We start from the raw sequence: 26,177 nt of genomic DNA on the forward strand, positions 1-26,177 counted from the left end.
TTAAGCTCTCACTCTGCTTTGCAGAAACCAAAACTGAACACATGGAAATTGCATCATGGGTGAGGTTTATACAAGAAAGACAATGCTGAATTGTGATCAGCCAACCCTAAATCACAGGCAAGGCAGTGACTCTACACAAAATGAGTGACAGATTAATGCACATGTACATCTTTTAAACGAAAAGAAAATGCTTATGTCTAATTTTCAGCAATTCTGTGGCTTGAGACATTTTCTTGATCCATGAATTTGAGGTCTTTTGCTACACATAGAACCAGAAGAGAGAAAGAGGTCTTTCCTGTATCAACGTTTAGATAGGGAAACTGATGAAGATAAGTGCTTCGTGCACTCGTCACAGGGGGATGCTGGGACTAGAAGACAACTGGTCCCCTGTCTAACTGGCATGGTGCCCTCCTACAGCTCAACATCAACTCCTTGGGGCTACTCACTTGCTGCTCCTGTCTCTGTTAATTAACAACAGAATGCTGTTGGAATCACCTGAAGCTTTCAAATATGTAAAAATTTAAAGAAAATATTTAAAATTCTTATATTTAATGTAAATTTAACATTAAAATATAAATACAAAGTAAATGCTACAATCGTGTACATATATTTCTATTAAAGATATAACTTTAAAATAGAATATACTTAAATATCAAGTGTGCTATAAAGCATGCAATTGCATAAATGGGATTCCCTGGCACCATGACAGTGAGAGGATAACTATCTTAATAATAATTCAAAGGCATCCCTTTTTAGATTTTTATGTGAGTCTGCCATGAAGGAGCATGAAGGCAGCCTGTGTGTCATCCTGGGAGGAGACCCAGGCCCACTGACTCAGCCACGGCCACCGTCCAAGCCCGTTCCCCCCAGTGCCTTCACCTCCTCCTTCTGGGCGACGCTGATCCTGGTCTTGATGTAGGGGAAGGCGTGCAGGGTGGTCAGGATGGTGTTCCGCCGGTACTGCTCATGCAGCTCGCCCCGAGGCCGGCCCTCCAGGGTGAAGGGGGTGGTGTACATGAACCTCCGCAGGTTGAAGTTCTTCTCAAAGTAGGTTAGCCTGTCTTTCATCTCATACTCATCAAAGTAGGGCTCCACAAAAGTGATCTGTATGTAGGCCTGAGTGGGGAAAGGGAAGGGATGAGCTGGTCTGCACATGACCACCCAGGGCACACTGGGGGCCCGCGGGACAGAGAGAGAGGCAGTATTGCCCCTCTGTGCTCACAAAGCTGAGAGAACTAGGGGAGACATGAGCTGTTAGCCATCCTTCCTCTCCACCCCCAAGGAGATGAGAGACAGGACTGGGAGAAGGCGAAGGGAGGGTGAAGTCAGGTCCACAAGCTGCCCCTCCTAGCAGAGCTCATGACCCAACTGACACTTGGTGTGAGAATTTGCAAACTGCTATTCAGAAGAAGCAAAACTTGGCATTTTTCAGAACCACCATGCTTCTTAGAATGGCCAAACTAAAGAAAACTGACAATACCAAGGGCTGACAAGGGTAGGGAGCCGCTGGAGCTTTCACACACTGACGGTGGGAATGCACAACGGCCCAGCCACCTTACGAAACAGATCGGCAGTTTCTCATACTGTTGAATTATATTCATCATATGACCCAGCAACCCCCCTTTGGTGTGTGTGCCAACAGAAATGAAAACTTGTGTTTATATTAAACCCTGGACTCAAATGTCTATAGCAGCACTATACATAATAGACAAAAAATAGGAACAACCCAAGTGTCCCTCAAGTGGGGAATGGAGAAACAAACTCTGGTACACCCATACAACAGAATACTACTCAGTAGCAAAATGGAATGAACCATTACAATATGGGTGAATCACAGATGCAGTGTGCTAAGTGAAAGAAGTCAGACTCAAAAGGCTGTATGCTGCTGAGTCGCTTCAGTCGTGTCCGACTCTGTGCGACCCCATAGACGGCAGCCCACCAGGCTCCCCCGTCCCTGGGATTCTCCAGGCAAGAACACTGGAGTGGGTTGCCATTTCCTTCTCCAAAGCATGAAAGTGAAAAGTGAAAGGGAAGTCACTCAGTCGTGTCCGACTCTTCGAGACCCCATGGACTGCAGCCCACCAGGCTCCTCCATCTATGGGATTTTCCAGGCAACAGTACTGGAGTGGGGTGCCATTGCCTTCTCCAAAAAGGCTGTATAATTCCATTTATTTATTGTATGATTCTATTTATATGGCATTCTGAAAAAAACAAAACTACAAAGGCAGAATATAGATTAATGACTTTCAGGGGCTAAAAACAGAGGGAGGGGATGACTACAAAGAGGCATGGGGAAATAAATATTTGAAATAAATATATGGAACTTATCTCTTGATTTAAAATTCATAGAGATACACACAAAAAAGGGAATTTTATAGCATATATTTAATTTTAAAATGTATGCACATACACATGCACCCATACCAACACACTATGAAGAAGAGCACTTATTAAGAAAGAAGGCCTTAGAAAAAAAAAAAAGAATGATAATGACCACCGACTCTGCAACACTCATTCACTGAAATGGACAGATAAGGTCACTGACTATTAATAAATACACATAAATCACTATTTAGTGTGATGAAATCTGGTTATAATCCTGGGTACAGATTCTCATTTAAAAGTCTCACAACTTACTTTGAGCATCTTAACAGAGGGGAAAACAGCACTCTATGTCAGATATGTCACCAATAACTCTACATGGCATGTGTTGTGCATAGCTCACCATGGGTAAACAGCCAATCTTGTCTTTCAAAGACCTCAAACATTTCTATGTGAAGCACTTCTACTCACCACAGTTATTGCTTCAAGCCTAGATTAGGGAATGTATCTGAAGTAAGTCCTTTGAAATATGTAGAAAAACAAACTCTTATATTTGGACACTTTCTTCCTACTGGCATCATCGTCATAATACCTTGGAGGGCAGAACTGAGAGAAGAGTTTAGATTCCTCACTTTATGGGCCTGCCGGATGGCAACTGCGCCTCTGTTCCCCAGGCCTTCAAAATACCTTGAACTTGCATTATGTCCAGCAGCTTAGAAATCTCTCTCATGTATATCATATCTGGGCTGAGCAGGAAGTTATCACCCCATGGTATAATAAAGAATATATCTGGTCTTTGTCCTTCTTTCCTAGCACAGAGCTTCAAAACCTCTTGGAATTTCCTCAGTGATAGTCACTGTTATTCTCATGAAGTAACTCATGGTGGGTCCCTAGATAGCTTCAGAATGATGGCTGGTCATCAATAAGAATAATCTTCAGATTAGACAACTGGGACTCTGGGTCAGCCTGACTGCTGGGGTAGGAGCAGGTTGGTGACTGCATTCAGTAATGTAGTTGATGTTTTAATCGAACATGCCTATGTAATGGGATCTCAGTAAAAACCCTGGACAACAAGGCTCAGTGGAGCTTCTCGGTTGGTGAACACATTGATATGTCAGGAGGGCACCAGGCCTGGATTCCACAAGGAGAAGGCATAGAAGCTCTGGGATAGGACTAGCCCTTTGTGCAACCTTTATCACAAAACTATAAGCATCAGTATAGCCCTTTTCTGAGTTCTGCAAGTCATTCTAGTGGATTATCTACTGAAAAGTGCCAAGGGAACCCACACATTTGTATTTGTCTGGTCAGAAATGCAGGCCGCTTGGGGTCCCACTTGAGGTTGGCATTTAAAGTGAGGGTAAGCTCCTGCAGGACTGAGCCTTAGCTGGCGGAGTCTGACACTAACTCTGCATGCTGAGCATCAGAATTGCACTGTGGTACACCCAGCGGGGGGTGAGACAGAATACACCCTCATATGAAAAGTGAGGAAACTGAAGTCCAAGCCCTTTTCATCATTCCTCCAACAGCACAATGACCCTGTATTTGGCTGAAAAGAATGCCTCCACCAAATGCGTCAGGGAGAAGTTTGTATCTTTTCAACATACTTTAAATTGAGGATTCAAAGTTTTAATAGAGGGGCAGTAAAGAAGTGATTAGAAGTGCAAGTTTAAGGGTCACAGACCCCAAGTTTGAATACTGGCTTTGACACTTGCATGATCTTGGAAGTTGCTTACCTATTCTAGATCTTACTTTTCTCATCTGTAAAATGGAAATAACAATATTTACATCAAGGAGCTGTAGGAGGATGAAATGCAACGATGTATGTAAAGGGTCTGATACAGTGTCAGGCATACAGCTGGTCTTTAATAAATGGTGGCTCCTATTACGATCCCTGCCATCAAGTATGGTTTAAGACTTAACCGTTAAACTCTAAACAAACAAACAAAAAATTTGATTGCATTGAAATGATGTGGAGTCCAGACAGAGGAGGTCATCTTATGTTTTGGGGGTAGAACAAAGGGAATCAGAGCCTGATGGCTATTTTTTGCAATATTCCCATACCTTGTTAGGGTCCAACTTGGTTTTGTCCACAGGAGCAGAGTCTTTTATCACTTCCACAAATTCTGCACCAAAACATTGACTATAAAATGCCTAGGCAAGAGAAACCAACAGATTATAAAGGTTATTTTAACATGCTGCAACTCTTTGTCTCTAGAAGCGGAATAAGTTTGGAATGAGTGTATGGTAGAAGGTGCTCTCTGAATTATTTAATGTCCTTCCGAGCTAATGAGGCAAGTTCAGCATTTCCTGAGACAAAAATAAAAATAAAAGGAAGTCCAGCATTTGCAAACTGATCTATATTTCCATATAAAATGTATGCTTGACATCTAATTCAACAGCATCATCTATTTCCAGAAGATGCTCCGGGGCACAGAACTATTTACTTCTCGCCTTTTGTACCCTAGGAACGTGGAGGTCACGAGGCTTCCCACAGTGTGACAAACCACAGTCACAGGAAGGTAAAATATAAGCTTCTAGTTCTAAACTGGAAACATATTAGGAAACCAAATGGCCTGGGGTCAACTGCTAGTTCCTCTCATGAGCTGAAAAACTTTGCGCAAGTCACCCATTCACTTTGAACCATGGCTTCGTTGGGTCAAGTAAGGATTAAAGTCTCTTGTCTCTTTTGGCATGGATGGATAGTATCGATATAAGGAGCAATTTGACAACAAAAGTGTTTTTAAGTTTGATAGTCATGAAAGGACATAAATTCAAAGCAATAGCAAGAAAGCAAAAAGTGAACTTCCAGTTAATTGTCATCAGCATTTCAGGGGACCCAGTTATTCAGCTTGAGATGATTTTGCTCAGGGGGCACCCCATGACTTTCCTCCTGAGTTCTTAGTGCCTGGCCCTTTCCATGTCTGTTTCTTTCTTTCTCACTTTTCTCTAGGTTGTTTCTCCCTTTCTCCAGCTTTTGCTCCAAGAACATGCTGCTCTCTTCTGCTACATTCTGGATCAAATGTAAACAGCAGGTTGGACTGCGGCTGCCAGAACATGGGATTAGGTGCTGATTCTGATTATCCAGAGAGGGGTGCTCCTTGGATCAAGAGGAAGAGTTCACTGTGCCCAGGACACAGTGGGCCCACAGTCAAGCATCTCTAAATCATAAGTCGGAATGTTGCTTGGTAACACCAAAAAGATGACCACAGAATTTTCTAGGGGAAATTTGATAATTTTGCCAGATGACTTTAAAGTCAAGATGATAAACTCCAAGCTGAAAAACTATTACTGAAATTTGGAAAGGTTTACAAGAAAGCACATGACATTGACTTGGATATTCTTGAAAATATTCACCATGTAAATTTACAAACTTTGAAGAGTATGGAGCTTCCCAGCTGGCACTAGTGGTAAAGGACCTGCCTCCCAACGCAAGAGACTCAAGAGACTCGAGTTCGATCCCTGGGTTAGGAAGATCTACTGGAGGAGGCTATACACTCCAGTATTCTTGCCTGGAGAATCCCACAGACAGAGGAGCCTGGTGGGCTACAGTCCAAGAAGTTGCAAAGAGTCAGATGTGACTAAGAGTTAGCATGCACACAGGCATCCTTACCTTACTTTGTCTCATGATTTCACCTAGTATCTTGCTTTTATACAGGCAATGTGGGAAACTTTATATATGGATCAATGATGAATGTATGACTCTTAGTTTTGTTGTAATGACCCATTACAACTTGCTTTTTGTAAAGTATACAATGTTAATCACCCAGAATCACTTGTCTTACCTCTAGTCTGTGAGAGATCTCAGGAAGCTTGGTAATTGCAGGCTCTTTGTAAACGAATTCCTTCTCATCCAAATCCCCAAATTTGGACCCATAGAAACCAACTCGGAAGTAGGTTCCAAACATCCTCTTATGACCCTGATGGACAAAATAAGAAAACCTCTCCTTAGTTTTGTAATTCATGAGGATCCATTGGGTTGCAAAGGGCAGGAGTCTTTTATTGTTGGGTTACAAGGCATTTTATTCCTATGGGAAATACAAACAATTAACACCTTAAAAAAAATTGATGTTTATAGAACAAACTTGGGAATTAATAACAACAACAAAAAAAACCCACGAAAGATTTCTAGGATTTCTTTTAAGTGAATTTAAGAGATTTTCACATTCCTGGTTGCAAAGTAATTCAACTGCCTTCTTTCACAGTTTGAATGCCAGTCCTCTATTTCCAGCCCTTTTCCATTTGATAGGAGAGAGCTACAGTACTGATGTCCGTCAGGTCAGTCACTCCCTAGAGAGGAAGAAGGGCTCAGCATCTCCGAGACAGAGTCACCTGCTATCAGACCATTGGACTTGTTAGTCAGGATCCTTAGCTACCTTGCTAATGATGCTGTCAAAGGCCTTCTGCAGCTTTTCATGGGTGGAGGTCAGCTTCCGGAAGTCTCGATGAGCTTCCAGGATGGGGATGACCAGCTTGTAGACTTCATTAACCGTCTCGTACAGTCCTCCCTTGGAAAGAGGAGGAAAAAAATTGAAGAGAATTTAATCCACTGGGCACTAGGGAATGGATTTATTATTGGCATCATAATATCTTACAGTGCAGGAATAAACTCTTGAGTATATTTGGGATGGTTGTAGCATTCAAACTGAACTAGACACATGCTAAGTGGTCCTATCTGATAATGTTAAGTTGGAAAAAGGGGTTTTCTGGGAAAAAAATAGGACAGGAGAATGGCAGCAGGGACTAAGAACAATTTAGGAAGACAATCTTGGGCATCATATAGCCAGATGGGGGTCCCCATATATGCAGATGTTCACTGAATGCCTGAAAATACTTAGGAGTCTAACTAGCTGGTTTTCTTGAATTTTAGGAAAAACAAAGTATCCTGGATGTTATCTGGATTCTGAAAAGGAAAGCTGAAAAACAGAAGATAATTAAAACAACAATTAAAATACATAGGCTGTAGGTGGAAACTCGGAAATGAAAAGTAGAGAAGAATGAAAAATATTAGGATGAAAACAAATTGGATGAGCTAAATTGAGTGAAGTATTAAATATTTACCTGGCTTAAAATTTGAGGGAGTAGGGAAATTATGAAAATGAACAACAGACTTTCTTTCCTGACCTGAAACTCAGTAACTTAATCTATACATTTTTTTCCCCTTTAATTTGGAGTATTTAGACCCAGACTGGGCTTCCCAGGTGGCTCAGTGGTGAAGAAGAATCTTCAATGCAGGAGACATAGGTTCAATCCGTGGGTCGGGAAGATCCCTTGGAAGATGGAATGGCAATCCACTCCAATATTCTTGCCTGGGAAATCCCATGGACAGCAGAGCCTGGAGGGCTACAGTCCATGGGGTCTCAAAAGAGTTGGACATGACTGAACAACAACAACAGACCCAGATTAGGTTAGTGAGGGGAGTGTCTGTGGTTTCCACTCCTACATTTCTCTGAGCTGTCTGTGGTCTGTGACAATCCTGAGGATTACTCAGCTGTCAGGAAAACTCTTGTCTATTATTTTTCTCTTCTCCCAGAGGCTCCACCCCAGGAGTTCTCTCAAGGACAGTAAATGAGAGAATGAGAACATGCCTTCTGATTTATCGTGTAAGCCCGGGCAAGTCATTTCACCTTGCTGTGGCTTAGTTTCCACCTCTATTAAATGGAAATAATACTGTGAAACTGCTGCCCAGCTAATGAGCATGTAGTGAAAGCCAGAATATTGCAGTGATGAAAGGCTTTCTCACCTCCCTGAGAGCTGAGCCAATTCACATACATCAAAGTCCTCCAGCCCCTCCCGTGCCCTGTGCATCCCTGCACATGGTGTCGTCATGAAGTGGGACTGACCGGCTGGGCACTAAAACCCACACACAGGGCGCACACCGAAGTTCAGGCTGACTGCGGTGACCCAGAGGGCGGTGTGTACTGACCGTGCTGAAGAGCTCGGCCGCCTGCTCCAGTAGGCCCACCAGGCCACTCTCCGTGAAGTACCGGCCGGAGCACACCCCATCCTCATCAGGCGACAGGGTGTCATCAGAGACGGCAGACTCCTCCAGTACGTTGGAAGAAATATTCTGTAAGAGAACGCAGTATGAGCCTGGAGAATTGGGGAACCCGACTAACAAGGCACAACAGGAGTCCATAGTAGGGATGAGGAAGCCATCACTCCAACGGCTGCACCTTGTATGATTGTAAAAGGTCTGTAATTCCATCTAGAACAGCCTCTGGCTGCCACTCATTTTGAAAGAACACATAGAACCACTGACCTTCAAAACTCAAGATTTTTTTTCTTTTTAACCATTGGCAGATACAGAAAGGGCACTTACCTCAACGTAACAACAGCTGAGTTGCTTTAGAGAAAGGATCCTTAGGGATATTCAGCAGGGATTGCGGTTTTTAAAATCAACTTTTTAAAAAGTTAATTAGACTCCTTGTTTCACCAGCTGAGTGAAACTCTTAAGTACTTGCTACTACTACTGACTTGGCTCGTAGGTGTACAGTCATAATATCACATGACAATTGCAAATGAGAAGGCCTTCTTTATGGGAATCTTTATGACAATGCAGCAGTTACTGGTTTTTTTCTCTCCCCTCAAACATTTTGTTCCTTTCTATACACTTTTATTTTTACATAAACCATAAAGCTGAAAGTCTGTCATAGAGAATGCAGTGATCAGGGCCAGGGCTAGGGTGAGCAAGGTGAAAACCCCAGGTCATACATTTAGGAAACACTCACTCTCAGGGTTCTGTAAGATATGACCTGGAACACGCTGGACCCTGAGAGTGAGTGCTTCCTTAAATTCTACACTTCACATGCCTTGCTCACCTCACCCCAGTTCTGGCTCTGGCAGGGACTCTCATACTTTTGACAGGCCAAGAATCATTTCCTTCAGTCTGTCTCACGGATATAGAAAAAATGCACATGGCGCATTAAAAAAACTGGAAACCTTTGTAGCTTAGGGCTGGCAAACAGGTAGCACACATACTATTTCTTCATATGTCTAGACTTATAGCAGACAGAACTAATTAATTTAGTACTCTTTTTCCTGAAGCTTTTTTCAAAATTTCTCTCAGTATGGTACTCCAATCAACCACTATCAATTGACCAGGGTTGACTACTGAAGTAAAATCTGTCTGCCTCTTGTTGGCCTGGCTAGCATGATCAAGTGACTTATCCTGAGCGTCAAGGAAGAGAGAGTTGTTCCAGTCCTGTGTCTTCTTATAAGGTAGTTTTTGGAATACAGGAGACTCTCAGAATCTCTTGTGACAGTCTTTTTTCTATGATGTTTCTGAACTAGAAATAACAGAAGGTCCAAGAGATTTTGTTGAAAAAATCTAATGACCCAAGAAATGAATACCATTAGTACTGGATGCAATTGTCCACGTGTAGAATATAGTTGCAGTTATGCAGTCTTATTAGCCAGAGAAGGCAATGGCACCCCACTCCAGTACTCTTGCCTGGAAAATCCCATGGACGGAGGAGCTTGGTAGGCTGCAGTCCATGGGGTCGCGAAGAGTCGGATACGACTGAGCGACTTCACTTTCACTTTTCACTTTCATGCATTGGAGAAGGCAATGGCAACCCACTCCAGTGTTCTTGTCTGGAGAATCCCAGGGATGGGGGAGCCTGGTGGGCTGCCGTCTATGGGGTCACACAGAGTCAGACACGACTGAAGCGACTTAGCAGCAGCAGCAGTCTTATTAGCCACAGTCTGAGGAAAAAGATTCTGGGCAGATTTTTCTGGCTTCAGAATAAGGGAGGTAAAAGTAACATCAGTATCTAAGAATGTAGACATATCTACATTTGTGGAATAAATACTGCACTCTGGGGCACAGATTCAACGATCTCAGCTCCTTGGAATTCAGTGGCCTCAGGGTTATTTTCCTTGCATAGATTTATTTATCTCCAGTTTATAATTCCTTTCCAAAATTTCAATTTTACTGGAGCAGAACACAGTTGAAAACTAAAGCACACAGCATTTAAGAAATCAACACTGGACATCTGTTGTTAATGCTGCCCAAAATTCCTTCATCCTTCTATAAAGTAAAGCCTCCAGGGAAACCATCCATAACTCCAGGTGTGGACCTCAACTCTGGTCCAGCCGATCATAGCATTCCATATCTCCGGCCACTATGATTGGTTCAGAGATAAGCACATGACCTGGTCAGAACCAACAGATGCACTGAGACTGTCTCTGCAACTTCTGGAAATAAAGGCATTTCTCTATTCTCCTGGACTTGAACCTAGGGAGATGTAAACAAATATTTGTCAATGAGTGTGGGAAGCCCGTGAAGAAAGAAGCTGAGCTGATGTAACAGAAAGCACAGACTGGAAGTGAGGATGACACTGAGGTCTGATGACATTGTTTGGGCCCCTAGGTCCAGTTTGGCAGGTGCTACTCCGGACTCATCTCATCTTATTTAAGCTGATAAATTCCATTTCTACCTTAGGTCAGTCTGGGTTAGGTTTTCTGCCATGTGCAAGCACACATTTCCTAAAAGATTTGCTATGTCTCATTCAAGAGAAAGGAGACTTGGTTCATAAGCATCAGCATAATTTGGCTTCTCTTCTCACCATGTTGTGTGTGTTGAAGACCTCATTCTTCACAATTCCTTCCCCTTCCCCTTCCTTGTCTTTCTGAACATTCCATGGCCCCCAAGCTGGGTCACATGATAAATACTCACAGTTTCTTGTACCTCTTTATTACAGCAGTTATCATAATTGTAATTGAATAAAAAATGGAAGAATTAGCTATATGATCTCACTCTCTGGCTGGAATGTAAAGTTCGTGAGGACAAAATAAATGCTCAATAAATATCACCTAAAAGAATGAATGAGTGAATAAAGATCTATGAAAAAGTAGAGCTATATGCCCCCACATAGAGACAACATGGGAGTTTTTCTGTTGTTTCTAGAATAACTATTCTACTCACCTTGGTATGACTTTCTATAAGCAATAGAATTCTAGGTGAAATAAGAATTGCAAGGCTTACTAAACATGAAACAATAATTAAATGCCATTAATATTTAAGTGACAAATATAAAATAAAATACAGTAAGTGGGAAAAAGGCATTAAAGTTTATAAGTAATAGTTTAGTTAATGAAACAAGACAAAAGGATGATATACTTCCACATTACGTGGTAAGCCCAAAGATTTCTGGGAACTGCAAGAGTAGTACTTATATTTTTCCTTGCTAATATCAAATGGTCAAAATTAATTTGGCAAAAAAAAATATATATCTAAAATTGGTTTTTATACCTTTCTTCATTATTGTATGATTCAAAATCAGGTGTGATATTTTTATGCTTTTGGGGTAAGAATTAAATTTTTGGCTTTTTATAATGAACATTTCTGAATTGGGAATAAAATTTATTTGCTGAGAATGAAATGACAAATAGTATTGGTATTGAAGACCATAAGAAAGGAGGAATTAATAATATGAGGCAATACCCAGATGGCCTGGTGAACAGTATTCAGGAAATCAGAAACTCCTGGCTCTGCCAACAGCAGTTTTTGTGTCTTACTTTCTAAGCCTGGGAAAGCTACTTTGAATTATCTCCTCTTTCTGGTTCACACAGCATCACAAAACTGAGTTGAAGAGCAACAATGAGAATAAAGCCTTTTATAAAATCAGTCCCATAAATTCAAACAGGAATAATCCAAACACTTGTAAACAACTCAGTGAGTCTGCCTTGAAAAGGGCTCTCTTTCTGTACTATATTGTTACAGGTTTCAGGGATGGTCATTTCTACGGATTAGGCCTCTAAAAGTACCCATAAAATTTTTGTTTCCTCTAAAGACTGTTTAAAGTACTCACTAAAAACAGTCCAAGTGACCACTGAGCATTGCAACCTGAGCCAACTTTCAGACCTAGCAGACAATTTCCCATTGCTAACTATGGGTAATATTCAGCTTATCCTAAGACAGTATTGATTCAGCCCTTTTTTCCTTCCCAGGTCAGTTTGGGTCTTTCTCAATTTTAGATTAGAGAGGAAGATGTTAAACAGTTGGGGAGTGTAATCAAAGGAATGGGCCTGGATGGGAATAATTTCTCCAATATTTGGAAAAAATACTTTCACATTTGTCAGTATACTGTGCCAGTTACAAGTCTTTGAGCAAGAGTTTAAATGACCTTAGAAAAGTTGCTCTCTCAATTTATCTGTGCAGCGGGAGTAATAATATCTGCTCTATTTGTCTGTTTCACTGGTTTACGGAGAAGGTCAAATGAAATCATGGATGTGAAAGTATTTAGGAATGTCAAAATGCCTATCAAATCTATATTTACTGTAAATAATAATTAAAAAAAAAGCCCAAGACGGTAAAGCTATTAGAAGAGGCAAATATAATACACTAAAGCAGGTCTTCTCAACCTTGGCAATATTGATATTTGGGGGCCAGATAATTTTTTTGTGGTGGGAGCTGTCCTATGTATTGTAGGGTGTTTAGCAGCATTCCGGGCTTATGCCTATTAAATGCCACTAGAACCCACCCTCCCGCCCTCAGTTGTAACAACCAAAAATATTTTCAGAGGTTGGCAAATGCCCCAGATGAGAGCCATTGCACCAAAGGAAAAGGTGAACCTGCCCCCACCTGAAAGCTGACGCTGCCCACGGGCAGGTAGCTGTGGTCCTCCAGCATGCTCAGATATTCGGCCACCAAAGCAGCCGCATGGACCAGGCACATGGCGGCCTCCGTGTAGCACTTCCTCTTGGTGTGTTTCTCTGCCATGTTCTGGAGCCAGGTCAGCCGCAGATCAGGAGAGGCCTGGTAACTCTTGGCAATTCTGAAGATGGGTTTCGAAAGTTTCAAAGACAACTGGTTAGTGATACTGTTTTTCTATTGGGTATGGACACTTTTTTTTCCCTTGAGAGTTTTGCCTGCACATTCAGAAAATAAGAGAAAAGGCAAACATGTATAAGTCCAACTGTTTTAATTTCATGTCTAGGGTGTGTAGGACCCTAAGAATGCTATCATTTAGTTAAAGATTTATGGGGGAAGAAAAGACCTGATAAAATGATGTCTATTTGAATGGAGCACTAGTAACTTTTCTTCCTTTACTTTCCTTTATCTCAAAATAATAACAGAAGACAAAAAGTACTACCCTTCTTATGACATCCTGTCAGAACAATTTTGTCTTTGTAAGTAGTTTCTCCTAAAACAAGGATTACAAAGCAAAAATTTAAACTACAGAGTAAAATATGATTTCTAAATGAAACTTACATGCATGTCTGAATGTAAGTGGAAAAAATTTCACATATAATTCACGTAACATTTGATAGTTCTTTTCTCTCATTCTATGGTAAGTAGAAAATAATGTTAAAAATATATACCTCCCTTTAAATCAGGGAACTGTTTCTGAAAACATGTACATGAATCAACACCCTCCAAATGATGATTTTCTACCAATTTCTAAGTATAGTTCTGGATGTCAGCCAAATTAGTGTAGCAACATTTCCTATGATAATTATATTCATAAAAACTCCATAGTGGCAAACCCTTGATATTTAAGTAACACACTTTTGATTTTATCAGAAAAGTTCACCTGTACATGAGATCCATAAGCATCTCAGGATCTTCCTGAAATTCCCTCATTTTCACTGTGTCATATAAGATGCTATTCAGATTGCAGAGAAGTTCTTCCACCTGGAAGAAAAAAAAGTGTATACCCCAAACAACCTTAGCATTGTAGTCCATGGTAACAAAAAGTTAGGACTGCACTGAGAGTCCAAGGGGCAGTCATGAGCAGGCTTTGCTAAGATAGGAGAGATCACAGGTGGAGGGAAGTCTAGACTGGATCCTCTTTGACCTTCATCTTTGCAGGTCCAGGCACTGCCACGGCCTATACGTGAGTTGGCCTTTGACATCCATGTATTAGTCCTGAATCCTTATACTATCTTCCCTCTCCAGTACTTTTTTGGTGAAATTAGTTTCAGTTCTTTGTAACATGTAAGCCTTCAACTGTACTCTGGACATCAGGGCTTTTTATAACAACGAGGGGGCAGCTTAGGACCTCAGCTTAGGTTCCATATAATGCATATGACAATATTTTGCATAATTATCTGTATCATATGACATAATTATATTTCATAAAAGTTATATAATATATAAAATATGTTATATATCTTATACACACACATATATATGTATGTTTGTGTGTGTATATATATATATATATGTATATGTATGTATGTACACACACACAGAGGTTTAAAACTGGCTGATCCCAGACCCACGTATGAGACAAAGCATGCTCTTTGGTCTACCTGCATGGGAAAAGGAGTGGTCTGCATGGCTGTGTCCTCTTCTGCGTAGGCCAAAATTGTCCTCAAGGATCTTCTCAGGTATTCCTCATTAAAGTCTTGTGCTTTTCCCACCAAAGATGCCAGAGACATGGTTACTTGCATCTTTACTCTTGCAAAGTTCTGAGTCAGGGAAAAAATGGTGGAACAAACAAGACACAGTCAGCTAGGAGATAACTGGAGGAGGTAGAGCCAGACAACAATAACTGTCTAGTGTTTCCTTTACCCAAGCTCAATCATTTCCTTTTTTCCCAATGAAATGTGAGCCATACTTTGCTCATGATTCATATTGTTGTTTAAATGGTTTAAATGGGTATTGCTCTGACATAAATCTGTCAGCTCCCTTTAAATTTTCATTGAGCACTGGGCCAGCTCTGTGTAGTAATGCTGAAAGGTTCCTACACAGCTGGGTTACAGAATGTCTCCTTTCGTGCCAAGATTCCTCTTCTTGGAACTTTATTTAAACTTCAAAGAGGAGCAGAATCTACATGGGCAAGATTTCTGAGATTTCTGGACTCTGGGTAGGCAGTGACGTTCTGTTTCTCCTTTCCTTCTAGGCCCATGGAAAAATATGGTGATTCCAAGGGGCTCTGATAAATGTCCTAAAGTCTTTTCAATAGCTATACCTAATACATTCTGAGGACCCTGCCTTTCTTCCATGGACCAAATTATCTTTGAATATAGTTGAACATGCTCATTAACATGACCACAAATGTAAACTGCAAAACAGCACACCAAAATCTAGATCAACTAGGACTGTGCTGTAATAAGGCTGAATTCCAAGGGCTACTAAGCTTCAGTGAACACTTAGGCATAGATGAGAGTAATCATTTCAAATTCTCTTCCACGGGTCATTCTGGCACCAGTCAATCAGAATGTGGAAACAACAGAAGCTCTTCCAAAGTCCTAATTCTGTTGTATTTTTCACCCACAGATGACAACCTTGAATCTACACATAGCCATTCATTTCTTATGGAAACACACTGATGGAAAACACTGCTTTCATCAGTCTTAATAATTTACTTCCAGATGGAAATTCAGAAAGAAGCTGCTATCCATCTACATGTCCAGTTGTTCCCTTCACACAGGGCAGAAGTCAGCTGCAACAGTGCACACTTTTCCTCTACCAGCGCTTTGCACTGACTCTTGGTCCCAGGTCCCCTTGAGCACTCACGCTGGTGGCTCCAAAGCTGAACCTCATGAGGAGGTAGAGAGTGGCGCAGGCTTGGCTGCGGGTGATGTCCACGCTGCTGCTGCAGTGATGCAGCACTCGCTGACACAGGTCTGCACACTGCTCCACTTCCTCCTCAAACAGCAGGTCGCCAAACTAGGAGAGACGCAGCGGCATTAGACACCACTTGGCACATTCATACCCTTTCTGGGCCAGATGCCTGTTGAGATATGTAAATGTCTGCTTGGACAAGCAAAGCCCAGGAGAGTTAATGCACTGCTTCATAAAGATAATGAGTTACTTGAGTCAGAAGATGAACTAAAGCAATGGAGTTGACTTGATCTCATTAGGAACTGCTTACAAAGAGCAAGGCTATATAATTATCTGCATGGTTAGCCAGGCTGCATTCCCTGGTGAAGTCACAGCTCTGAAGGAATTATTCCATGTTTCCCTGGAAATTATTGGTGACTAAGAGCAAATGATCCCGACAGGTGAGAGCAGAGAGAGTCCACTTTATTTCGGCTGTGCCTCATTGCTTGTGGGATCTTAAGTTTCCCAACCAGGGATCGAAATACTGAAAATGCAGAGTCTTAACCACTGGACCACCAGGGAAGCCCCAGGAGTCCACTTTCTAAATGTAAAAGATACCAGGTAGAGGTCAACAACCAAGATTTTCAATAAAGGGATTGGGGGCGGGGGGTGTGGAGCACAGAAATCTGCAATACACCATTTTACTTTAGGAAAATCTATATTCTTCAGGCTATGAGAAATTTATTTTTAAACTTTCTGGCATTTTATGATGTGACATTTTGTAAGACTCACTAATGGGAGTCATGCAGAGGAACCGAATCTCATTCACGTAAAACATTAATGAAAAAAAGGTGAAAAACAAATCTGCTCAATTGATTTCCACTCTCATGTCTTCAGTGAGTGGGCCCACATTTCTTATGTGAGAGGCACTGGTGAGTCTCACAGAATCAGTGTATCTGCTTCCTTCCTAACGAGACTTAAGACTTTTACCTCAGTGTCACTTAACACAATGGTGGTCTGCGGGTTTTCATGCACCTGAAGCAAGAATGTGAAGCTAGACTGATGAGAATCTTAACTCTTAATAAAAAGTAAGAGAATAAGCATCCCGTGTTTACCTTGGCAATGAGAGCACGGAGTGTTGCAAAGCAGTGAGTTAGGTATGTGGTGCTCTGATCACAGCTCAGAGAATTCACAAGGACCCTTAGCACGCCTCCCAGAAGGCTGTCTTTACAGTCCAGAGCCGAGCTCGCCTGTGGGAAGAGAAGAACAGCATCGATGAATCCCTGTGCTATGCCCGTGAACTGAGAGGGGGAAGACAAAAGTAGGTACTTTTGGCAATTAGCACAGTGACGCTGACATTTCATCTCTTGGTCTATGATCTTAAGGGTTTGAGAAAGTACCCTGCATATAGGCCATCACCAGGAGTGCTGAAGCCCTATTTCCACATGACTTTATTCCAAAACTCCCAACTGATTTGGGATTTACACCTTATTCCAGGCTGCTAACTCAAGCTATAAAGCACACCTTCCCCTCATCCCGGGTAAGCTTTTGGAAAGGTCTTTTTCCTTGTATACAAGGCACAGCTTTCCTCGTGGGCCTCCCAGGGGCTGCCTGTGGCAGTGGACGTTCCTAAATAGAAGCTTATTTATCACCTGCAGCAGGACTAATACCACCAATGTCAATAACAATTTTCAACTGCCTTTGAAAACTGCAAGTACATTTTGAGCACAGATGTTAAGAAGACAGCACTCAAAGCAGTATTGTATAAAGATATAATTTTCCTTTGGTCATGTATGGATGTGCGAGTTGGACTGCGAAGAAGGCTGTGCGCCGAAGAACTGATGCTTTTGAACTGTGGTGTTGGAGAAGACTCTCGAGAGTCCCTTGGACTGCAAGGAGATCCAACCAGTCCATTCTAAAAGAGATCAGTCCTGGGTGTTCTTTGGAAGGAATGATGCTAAAGCTGAAACTCCAGTACTTTGGCCACCTCATGCGAAGAGTTGACTCATTGGAAAAGACTCTGATGCTGGGAGGGATTGGGGGCAGGAGGAGAAGGGGATGACAGAGGATGAGATGGCTGGATGGCATCACTGACTTGATGGACGTGAGTCTGAGTGAACTCCGGGAGTTGGTGATGGACAGAGAGGCCTGGCGTGCTGCGATTAATGGGGTCGCAAAGAGTCAGACACGACTGAGCGACTGATCTGATCTATCAAAGATACCATATACTTTTTGTCTTTATTTTTATACAATAATTACATTTTAAGAGACAAAAGTTGGATTACTAAGGTTCAACTGTGTTTTGATGATATTTCCTTTTCTGGCCCTAGAAACAATACTGGATCCAGTCTAATAAATGATTTTTCATTGGAAACATGTACGGACTCATTTTTGAGGTTAAACTAAAAATGTTATCACCTAGATGTCTTGAGAATTTCTGGAAACATTCACTTAGAAGATGAAATTAGTATGGTGAACTATATTACTGTAAAGTTCACAGTGATATAATACTTTTCTACAGCAGGGTTGGCAAATTCGTGGTACAGATTATTTTTCTTCATTAATTTGTGTCCAAAACAGACATCATTAATCACACTTTGCACTCTTTTTACTTCGTCCAGTCATAATCTTAGCTCCCATACAGACATCAACCATAATTCAAAGGCAGTTGACCTAGCAAAAAATGAAACAAACACGAAAACCTACCTACCACAACTATTATAGGTATTGAATTATAAGCCCACCACTCACATTATAATCTTTGCATACGCTCAAGTAGATTTAACTATGAGGGTCAGTCTGTCAAGCACCTAAGTCTTTCCAAGTGAACATCAAGTCAATGAATCCAGAAGAATGTTCTGTTTGAGTATTTCTGGAATTTCTAAGGTGGATGCTATTGTAAGTAGTTTTCACTACTGTAAATAGTCTTGCACTGTCACTTCCTTTATCTGGCTTCCCTTGTGGCTCCGCTGGTAAAGAATCCACCTACAATGCGGGAGACCTGGGTTTGATCCCTGGGTCAGGAAGATTCCCTGGAGAAGGAAAAGGCTATCCACTCCAGCATTCTGGCCTGGAGAATTCCAAGGACTGCACAGTCCACGGGGTCACAAAGAGTCGGACGCAACTGAGTGACTCACTTTCATTGTAATAGTAAACTTCCTGACTTCATTAAACAAAAAGCATTTTCTATCATGCCTATTTTTCACAATTTTCTATACAGGATTCTTATTAAATTCCAGTGGACATATTCATGTTGAACAGATCAGGTGTTTGTTGTCCTCACCTGGATAATGTTTTCCTGCATATCAAGGATGATTAAATTTGCTTCTGTAGCCAGATTGCCACTGATCAAGGCTTCTTGATCTAACTCTGCCTTTGTTCTAAGAAACAAAAAGAGGTCAAATTAAAGTGCACATCAAATCTGGTCATCTCCTGATGATGGTAATCCACATGCCAAGTGTAAAGAAATCTTCTGAAGAGTCAATCTAGGAGTGAAAACAAAGCAGCTGGTCACTGGCAACTTGTGTAATTGGAGCCTGGTTAAAAGATTTTCTAGGTAGAGGCTCCAGGCCATTCTCATCCCCACTATTATGAAGAATGATGACAATCATAAAAATAACAAATGGGTAGAAAAGCAATTATTGGTTATTACTAGCAATTAGGCCAGCCAATCAGATTGTTGCTTAAAGCTTGAGGGTCATTCTTGCATTTCACCTGTGAGAATCATCTCCCAACCTGAGCCAAGAAGCCCCTGCAACAAGCTAGAGGAAGCGAGACTGGGTTTGATGTGAATTTGGCTAATCACAATGCTGCTGGATTAGGAAAGGATGATGTTTCAGAAGTGGTCAGGGAAGAATCAGTGTCTTGACTTTCCAAAGACTGCTTTGGGGTTGCACAGTCAAGTAAGGGCCTTTTGCATTATCCTTTTCCAATGGGAAGCAAGGCTGCATTCCTGTCGGGCACACCATCTAACTTCCTGCTGGATGTCAGTGGTTATTACCCACTAGGGAATGGGAAATTACCTAGTGCTGCTTTTCTATTAGGTTCTTTTTTTACGGAATCAGAGCATTTTATGTATTAATTCATCCATTCTCATAAATTTCAAGTGAAGCTAGAAAGAGAGATTTCATATCTTCAAATTTAGTGGCCAGGAAAGGGAAGTGTGAAGAACTGACTTTCTCAAGATGTCCCAGTGCTAAAGTGTTGCCATAGGGGCTGAGGCATCCTGATAGAAGCTCAAAAGTCTTGGTCCAAGATCATCCCTTGGCTGTGCTCGAGTCCCTTCACCCAATGATGGGGGCGTTGCTGTTGCTTATGTTCCATCGAGGACTCAGAATTAACACTTTCTATGTTTTAAATGTTTTCATGCCTAGAATAGGCTCTGTGGTCCCAAGCTGCTCTATATTTTTTCCTCATTCTCCAAATGACAATATTTATGTAAAATAAGTGAAACAGAAAAGCTTCTTTTTATTAATTCACTGGTAGGTTTAGATTTAGAGCAAAGCTATTTAACAGAAACATAATGGGGGGTTACTTGTGTCGTTTTATATTTTGTAGTAGCCACACAGGTGAAATTAATGTTAATATTTTTATTTAACCCAATATATCAAAAATATTGCTGATGTGTAATCACAATAAAATTTATTAACGAGATATTTTACATTCTTTTATCTGTGCTAAGTTCAAAATCTGATATGTATATTTTCACCTACTGTACTACCACGGCTACTGTACTAGACAGTGCAGATCTAGCGTGACCTAATCTGGGTTTTTTTTTTCCCCCAATTTTTCAATTGTGGCAAAATACACACAACATAAAATCTACCACCTTAACCATTTTTAAGTGTACAGTTAAGTGGCCCCAAGTATACTCATATTGTACAACTATCATCACCACTACTATGGATTTAAAAAGCCTATCAGCTATTTCTTGAAAACAATGGTTCTCAAATCTGACTTCACAAGAATCAAATGGGGCTTTCACCACATACTGTTTTCTGAGTAACATTGCTGGAGATCCTGAATTAACTGGCCTGAGGTACATCTGAGCACTGGGGGCTATTAAAGCTCCCCAGGCAATTTTAATGTACAGCTGGGTTGAAAATGACTGCTCTAAAAGAAACAGAGCCAAAATCATTGAATAGTGATCTAAAAGAAGGTGAAAGACACCGCTGCTATAATTACAAAAGTTTTCCAAAACAGCTAACTTGCATGGTTACAATTTACTACGGTTTCTTTTAAAAAATCACCCATGAAGATGATCAGAAGTGAATCATTACCTCTGGTAACAAGCAGCCCAAAATGCAGCTCAGGGCTGACTTGACCTGGAGGGGTTTGGTGTGACCTGTGTGGAAAGCCTCAGTACTGTGTTGTTTCTGTGACAAAAGGGGAAGATTTCCCCAAACATCCACTTACACAGCCCAGGCAATCATGCTTTCTGTTCAGCTCTTCTTTTAATCTCATGGAGTAGATGGCCTAACTGCCTAAGCAGTTCTGTGTTAATTAACTACATGCAATAGTTCTTTAATTTGTGTGTGTGGTGGTGGTATTCAATGCCTAAATGAAAACTTACAGACTCTCAGAATCAATAGTTTATAAATCAGTTCAGGGAACTTAGAACAAGCACAAAATACCCAAAGCAAATGGATATTATTCCTAAGAGCAACAACTGGGCTATACAAGTAACACATATAATTAAAATATTTATCTCCTTAATGTTTTAAAATAAACTTGACTTCCAAAAGTCCCATAAATGAACCAGAATGATCCATTCTTGTGATAACAACAAAGATAGCAACATATTTATTTATAAAAAAACACTGCTACTCAAGCCCACCTCATCCCCCACCCCTCCTTATAACGGATGTTTTATATACCATGGGGATACCCTGAGTATGCCTTGTCAAGTGTATGCATGTGGGGAGGGGCTGTCTTAAGCCATATAATGTTTTGGCAGTGAACACCAGGATTCATTAAGCTACCTCTTGCTAAGAGGAACAGCAGATACTAATATGTGCTATCTATTCAAACAATTTAGTTTTAGCCCTCATAGGTCCAAATTGTTGTGTATATTGCAATATGGATATAGCATATATTGCAATCCAAGCAGGTTTTTCTTCTTTTACTTTAGCATTATTTTCTGATAATAATATATCATAATACACATTCATTGTAGGAAATACAGAAAAGTAAAAAGGAAAACATCCTTCACAAACATTCTCAACACAAAGAAAATCATGGTTAATGTTTTGGTAAATTTCCTTCCAGTCTTTAAAAAATATATCTACTATGTGTAGAGATTTAAAATTATACTCATAAAACAAATGTCTACTCTGCTTTGTTCACTTAACATTGAATCAAAAGCATTTCCCATATCATTAAAATGATTTGGAAACATTTAAATGCCAACCTAATATTTCATTATCTATTTCCCTACTAGCATTTAGAATGTTTCAATTTTGTGTGGGTCTTCCCTGGTGGCTTAGCAATGAAGAATCTGCCTGCCAATGCAGGCACACTGAGACTTGGGAGACACAAGAGACTCAGGTTTGATCCCTGGCTCAGGAAGATCCCCTGGAGAAGGAAATAGCAACCCCCTGCAGTATTCTTGCCTGGGAAATCCCATGGACAGAGGAACCTGGCAGGCTACAGTCCATGCGGTTGCAAAGAGTTGAACAAGACTTAGTGACTAAACAACAATTAAAAAAAAATTTTATGTAATGCTGACATAAATATCCCTGAATATACATCTTTGTACACATTTCTGGAGTGGAAATATGGATTGAAATGATGTGGTCCTGGGTACCCTGTCCTGACTCATCAGCAGTTTTTGTTAAGCTAGCTGAGATTGCTAAACACTAGTTTTCTTTAAATGCTTATTAATGTGATAAATGTTTAAGAGCTGGAAATCATAACTCTTTATAGCATTGATTATCCTGGAACCCTGGATGAACTAAATGTATACAGATAATGATGTTTCACTTTCTTACCCTTGGAAGGATGTAGTTGTTTCAGTAACACAAGTAGCCTGGGAAAAATCATTTTGAACTTTAGGTAAAAGTGGCACAAAGTTGCTGAGTGACTTACTTATCTAGCTTCTCATTAGCTTGCCGCCAATGTGTCTGCTCTTTCCTCCATCTCAAATTTTCATTTAGGCCTGGAAATCGGTCATTCCCTAGGAATTAAGAAATGCACAACAGGAATTTGATTAGCAGTAGTAGCAAGATAGCCAGAAGTTCTGTAACAAGCTCAACTGAGGGGACTCAGTGCTGTTTCTCCAGATAATTAGAATCCATGCCGGGGCTGGTGGGAGGCCAAACTCATAACCAAGTCTGGGATGGGTTAGTCTGCTCTTTGATTGACAGGCTAGACCTCAGAAGCCTTTCTGGAGTGTTGGCAAGCACATCTCCCATGGACACAGGGTTTCAGTGAAATCACGGTTTCTCCCCATATTATTTATTTATGAAGAGTGCTGGTGTTGAAAAAGGGTGCTCAACCACCCCTGAGAAGCTCAGCTCCTTCCAAGTTCCCTGCCACCGTGTCCCACTGAAGAGCAGGAACCATCACTTTGTTTTCCTTGAGCACAATGGATAAGGCTAATATGCTCTAAAGAGAAGAACTCAGCCTTTTGGAGATCACTCTCAGACTGTGGGGTAGGACCCTCTAAGACCACTGCAGGAGGGGACTGGACCTATTCTAGTAAACCCTGCATGACTTGGGGAAATGATCTTGGAACCAGAACTATCAGTAGGACTATCTACATAGACTCTTCAAATATCCCAGGGAGAAATGAGGGAGACACCATTCATCATCCCACGACTCATATTCTTGGATGGGATCTTCTACCACCAGTAAGTTTTAAACAGAAGATGCCATCTGAGGACATTTTCAGGGCTCCTGTGATCTCAGGAAAGGAGCTTTCCCTTAGAGGAATGTGGCCAACATCACATACATCGTGCGCCGAATCCCAGAATCTGCTTGTCTCTATTACCACACGTGTTAAGAAAGTGATGGTGTCTACTCATCATGTGGGGAGGACGCTCCTTCCCACAAAGGGTACCAAACTCTGCTGACAGAGAGCAGGGAAGGGCTGACCCAACACACCTGGAGTCCGGCAGCGCCGCATCATCTCCCCTCGGGCCCCTTCCCCACGGAGCAAAGCCTCTTCCAGCCTGGCCTTGACATCCCTTGACTTCTGCAGAACTTGGGTACTGACTTTGTCAGAACTCTGTTTTCCCTGGACAGGACAGAGGCAGGAGGACATTAAGTTTGGGGAGCTCTCTGTTCACGGGGAGAATCCTAAAGACAGAACACCCATGGTGACATCAGCCAGTTTGGACATATGCTACAAAGACACCCTGTTCTGGGGGATCTTCTGGCTGAAATTCTGTCAATGGGAATGACATTCTCTCTGAAGAAGACAGAGATCCTTTCCCGGTGGAATTATCATATCTAGATAGGATACAGATATGCAAATAGGTTATAGACTTTAATACAGAAATAAGACAAAATTAAGGATGCTGCCATTGCCCAAACAGAGGGGGAACAGTGACAAGACAGAACTTGAGAGATACCTTGTATTCAAAACATGAGACACAGATGAAAAGGAGATCTAAAATCCTGTTTAGCTGCATGGATGGCAGGTCGGCGATCCACTTCCTAAGGAGGGTCTGGTCAGCATTTTTCATGATCCACAGGAAGCAGATCATGAGGTTTCGGGTCGTGTCAGCATTCAGCATGTTGTACTGCTTGTAGGGCTGGAAAGAGGCAGATTGGGAGATGGATGCAAGGGAAGAGGTTGAGCAGCAGACATAACGAAAGGAATGCTGATTTCTTAATACACAGTGTCTGTACTTCTTCCTGGGCTGGGGTCTGTTTAGGGGAACTCTGCCTTCTCCTGGCAGTGGAAGCTGTATTCTTTGAGCTGGGCTGCTGGGAAAAGGGGCTGGTCCGGGGCAGTATTCTAACCAGGCTTTCAGCCACATAATTGTGGACACCCTCTGTTCAGGAGCCAGAGAAGGCAATGGCACCCCACTCCAGTAGTCTTGCCTGGAAAATCCCATGGACGGAGGAGCCTGGTAGGCTGCAGTCTATGGGGTCACTAAGAGTCCAACACAACTGAGCGACTTCACTTTCACTTTTCACTTTCATGCATTGGAGAAGAAAATGGCAACCCACTCCAGTGTTCTTGCCTGGAAAATCCCAGGGACGGGGGAGGCTGGTGGGCTGCCGTCTATGGGGTCTCACAGAGTCGGACAAGAATGAAGCGACGCAGCAGCAGCAGTCTGTTTCAGGAGCAGTGTGGTCTGGTGGTCTGCCCTGGACCTTGACCATGCCCTCCCCCTACCCAATCTCAGTAATCCACAAGGGCTTCCAAGCTGCTAAAATCAAGTATATCTCCTTCACACCGGAAACTGCAGGGTTGGATTTATAGCAGATAACTACCCTGGCTTGGTTCCCAAAATACCCTAACTATTCAAGATTTAGCTTCTTTGTCAGAGTCCAAAGTATAAGGGTCATGAACTGCTCAGCAAATGAATCAAATACATAATTCAGTGGAGTCCTTTAGAACAGTGCTTCAACCACAATTTATGTTTTCCTGGGGACAGGGTGTGGGGGCTCAGGCTATTTGCTCTCATGCTTTGGCCACAAGTGTTCATTTTAGAGCGCTGAGCACACTCTCTGTCACTCATCCAAACAACACAAAGGACAACATGTGATTCACGTGGCATAGCTAATATCCAACCGAATGGAGGAGTGAAGCTGCAGAGAGGTGTTAGTTCATACGTGAGGGGAATGGTAGGTTTGAATGCGGAGGATAGGGCTTACGAAGTTACTTTAACATTAGTTTTTCTGAGTATGACCACAAGAAGTAATATTTTTAAATGTATTATAACTTCATAGGAAATATCTTCTAAGAGGTGAACCTTGGACTTTTGAGTTTCTGTTGGAGACAAACAAGAATGTAAAAGGCACATACCACCTGAAGCAGCCAATTTTGGTAAGACAGATATTAGAAAGGTAGAGGAGGTCAGAAAGTACATCATATTTGTTCAGCTGTAGGATGAGTAATGTCAACTCTCCATGTCTTTTCTTTTCCCCCCCCGGCCTTCAACTCTTATGGGTGTGTGTTGTGGGGGGGGGGGCGCGGGAATTGGGGAGTGCTAGAGGGAAGAGAAGGCAGTCACTCAGCAAAGCAGAATTATAGGTTGAGAGGCTGTCTTCCCAGGAAAGAACTGGGTTGAGTTCTTTGCAGATATGAATGTTACACTGAAATGCAAACTTAAATTAAGCAAGAGAATGCAGCTCTGTCTTGGCAAAGGGATTGTCAGAGCTCCGCAAGGAACAGAGGTAGATTCCA

At 41.7% G+C, this 26,177-nt stretch overlaps 1 protein-coding gene across 1 annotated transcript in view; it reads right to left on the reverse strand.

Moving 5' to 3' along the window:
• The window catches only part of DOCK8 (dedicator of cytokinesis 8), a gene marked incomplete in the record, with an annotated part of 208,370 nt that overhangs the window by 14,550 nt on the left and 167,643 nt on the right, over positions 1-26,177 (reverse strand). Inside the window, 14 exon segments of the mRNA XM_045165057.1 lie at positions 880-1,116; positions 4,384-4,473; positions 6,105-6,239; positions 6,696-6,827; positions 8,246-8,389; positions 12,908-13,100; positions 13,860-13,960; positions 14,581-14,739; positions 15,791-15,943; positions 16,933-17,067; positions 19,101-19,197; positions 22,904-22,991; positions 23,921-24,053; positions 24,391-24,573. Of these exon segments, the coding sequence (XP_045020992.1) occupies positions 880-1,116; positions 4,384-4,473; positions 6,105-6,239; positions 6,696-6,827; positions 8,246-8,389; positions 12,908-13,100; positions 13,860-13,960; positions 14,581-14,739; positions 15,791-15,943; positions 16,933-17,067; positions 19,101-19,197; positions 22,904-22,991; positions 23,921-24,053; positions 24,391-24,573 (1,980 nt within the window).

Source organism: Bubalus bubalis, chromosome 3 (genome assembly GCF_019923935.1).
Source record: "Bubalus bubalis isolate 160015118507 breed Murrah chromosome 3, NDDB_SH_1, whole genome shotgun sequence".
NCBI lineage: Eukaryota > Metazoa > Chordata > Mammalia > Artiodactyla > Bovidae > Bubalus > Bubalus bubalis.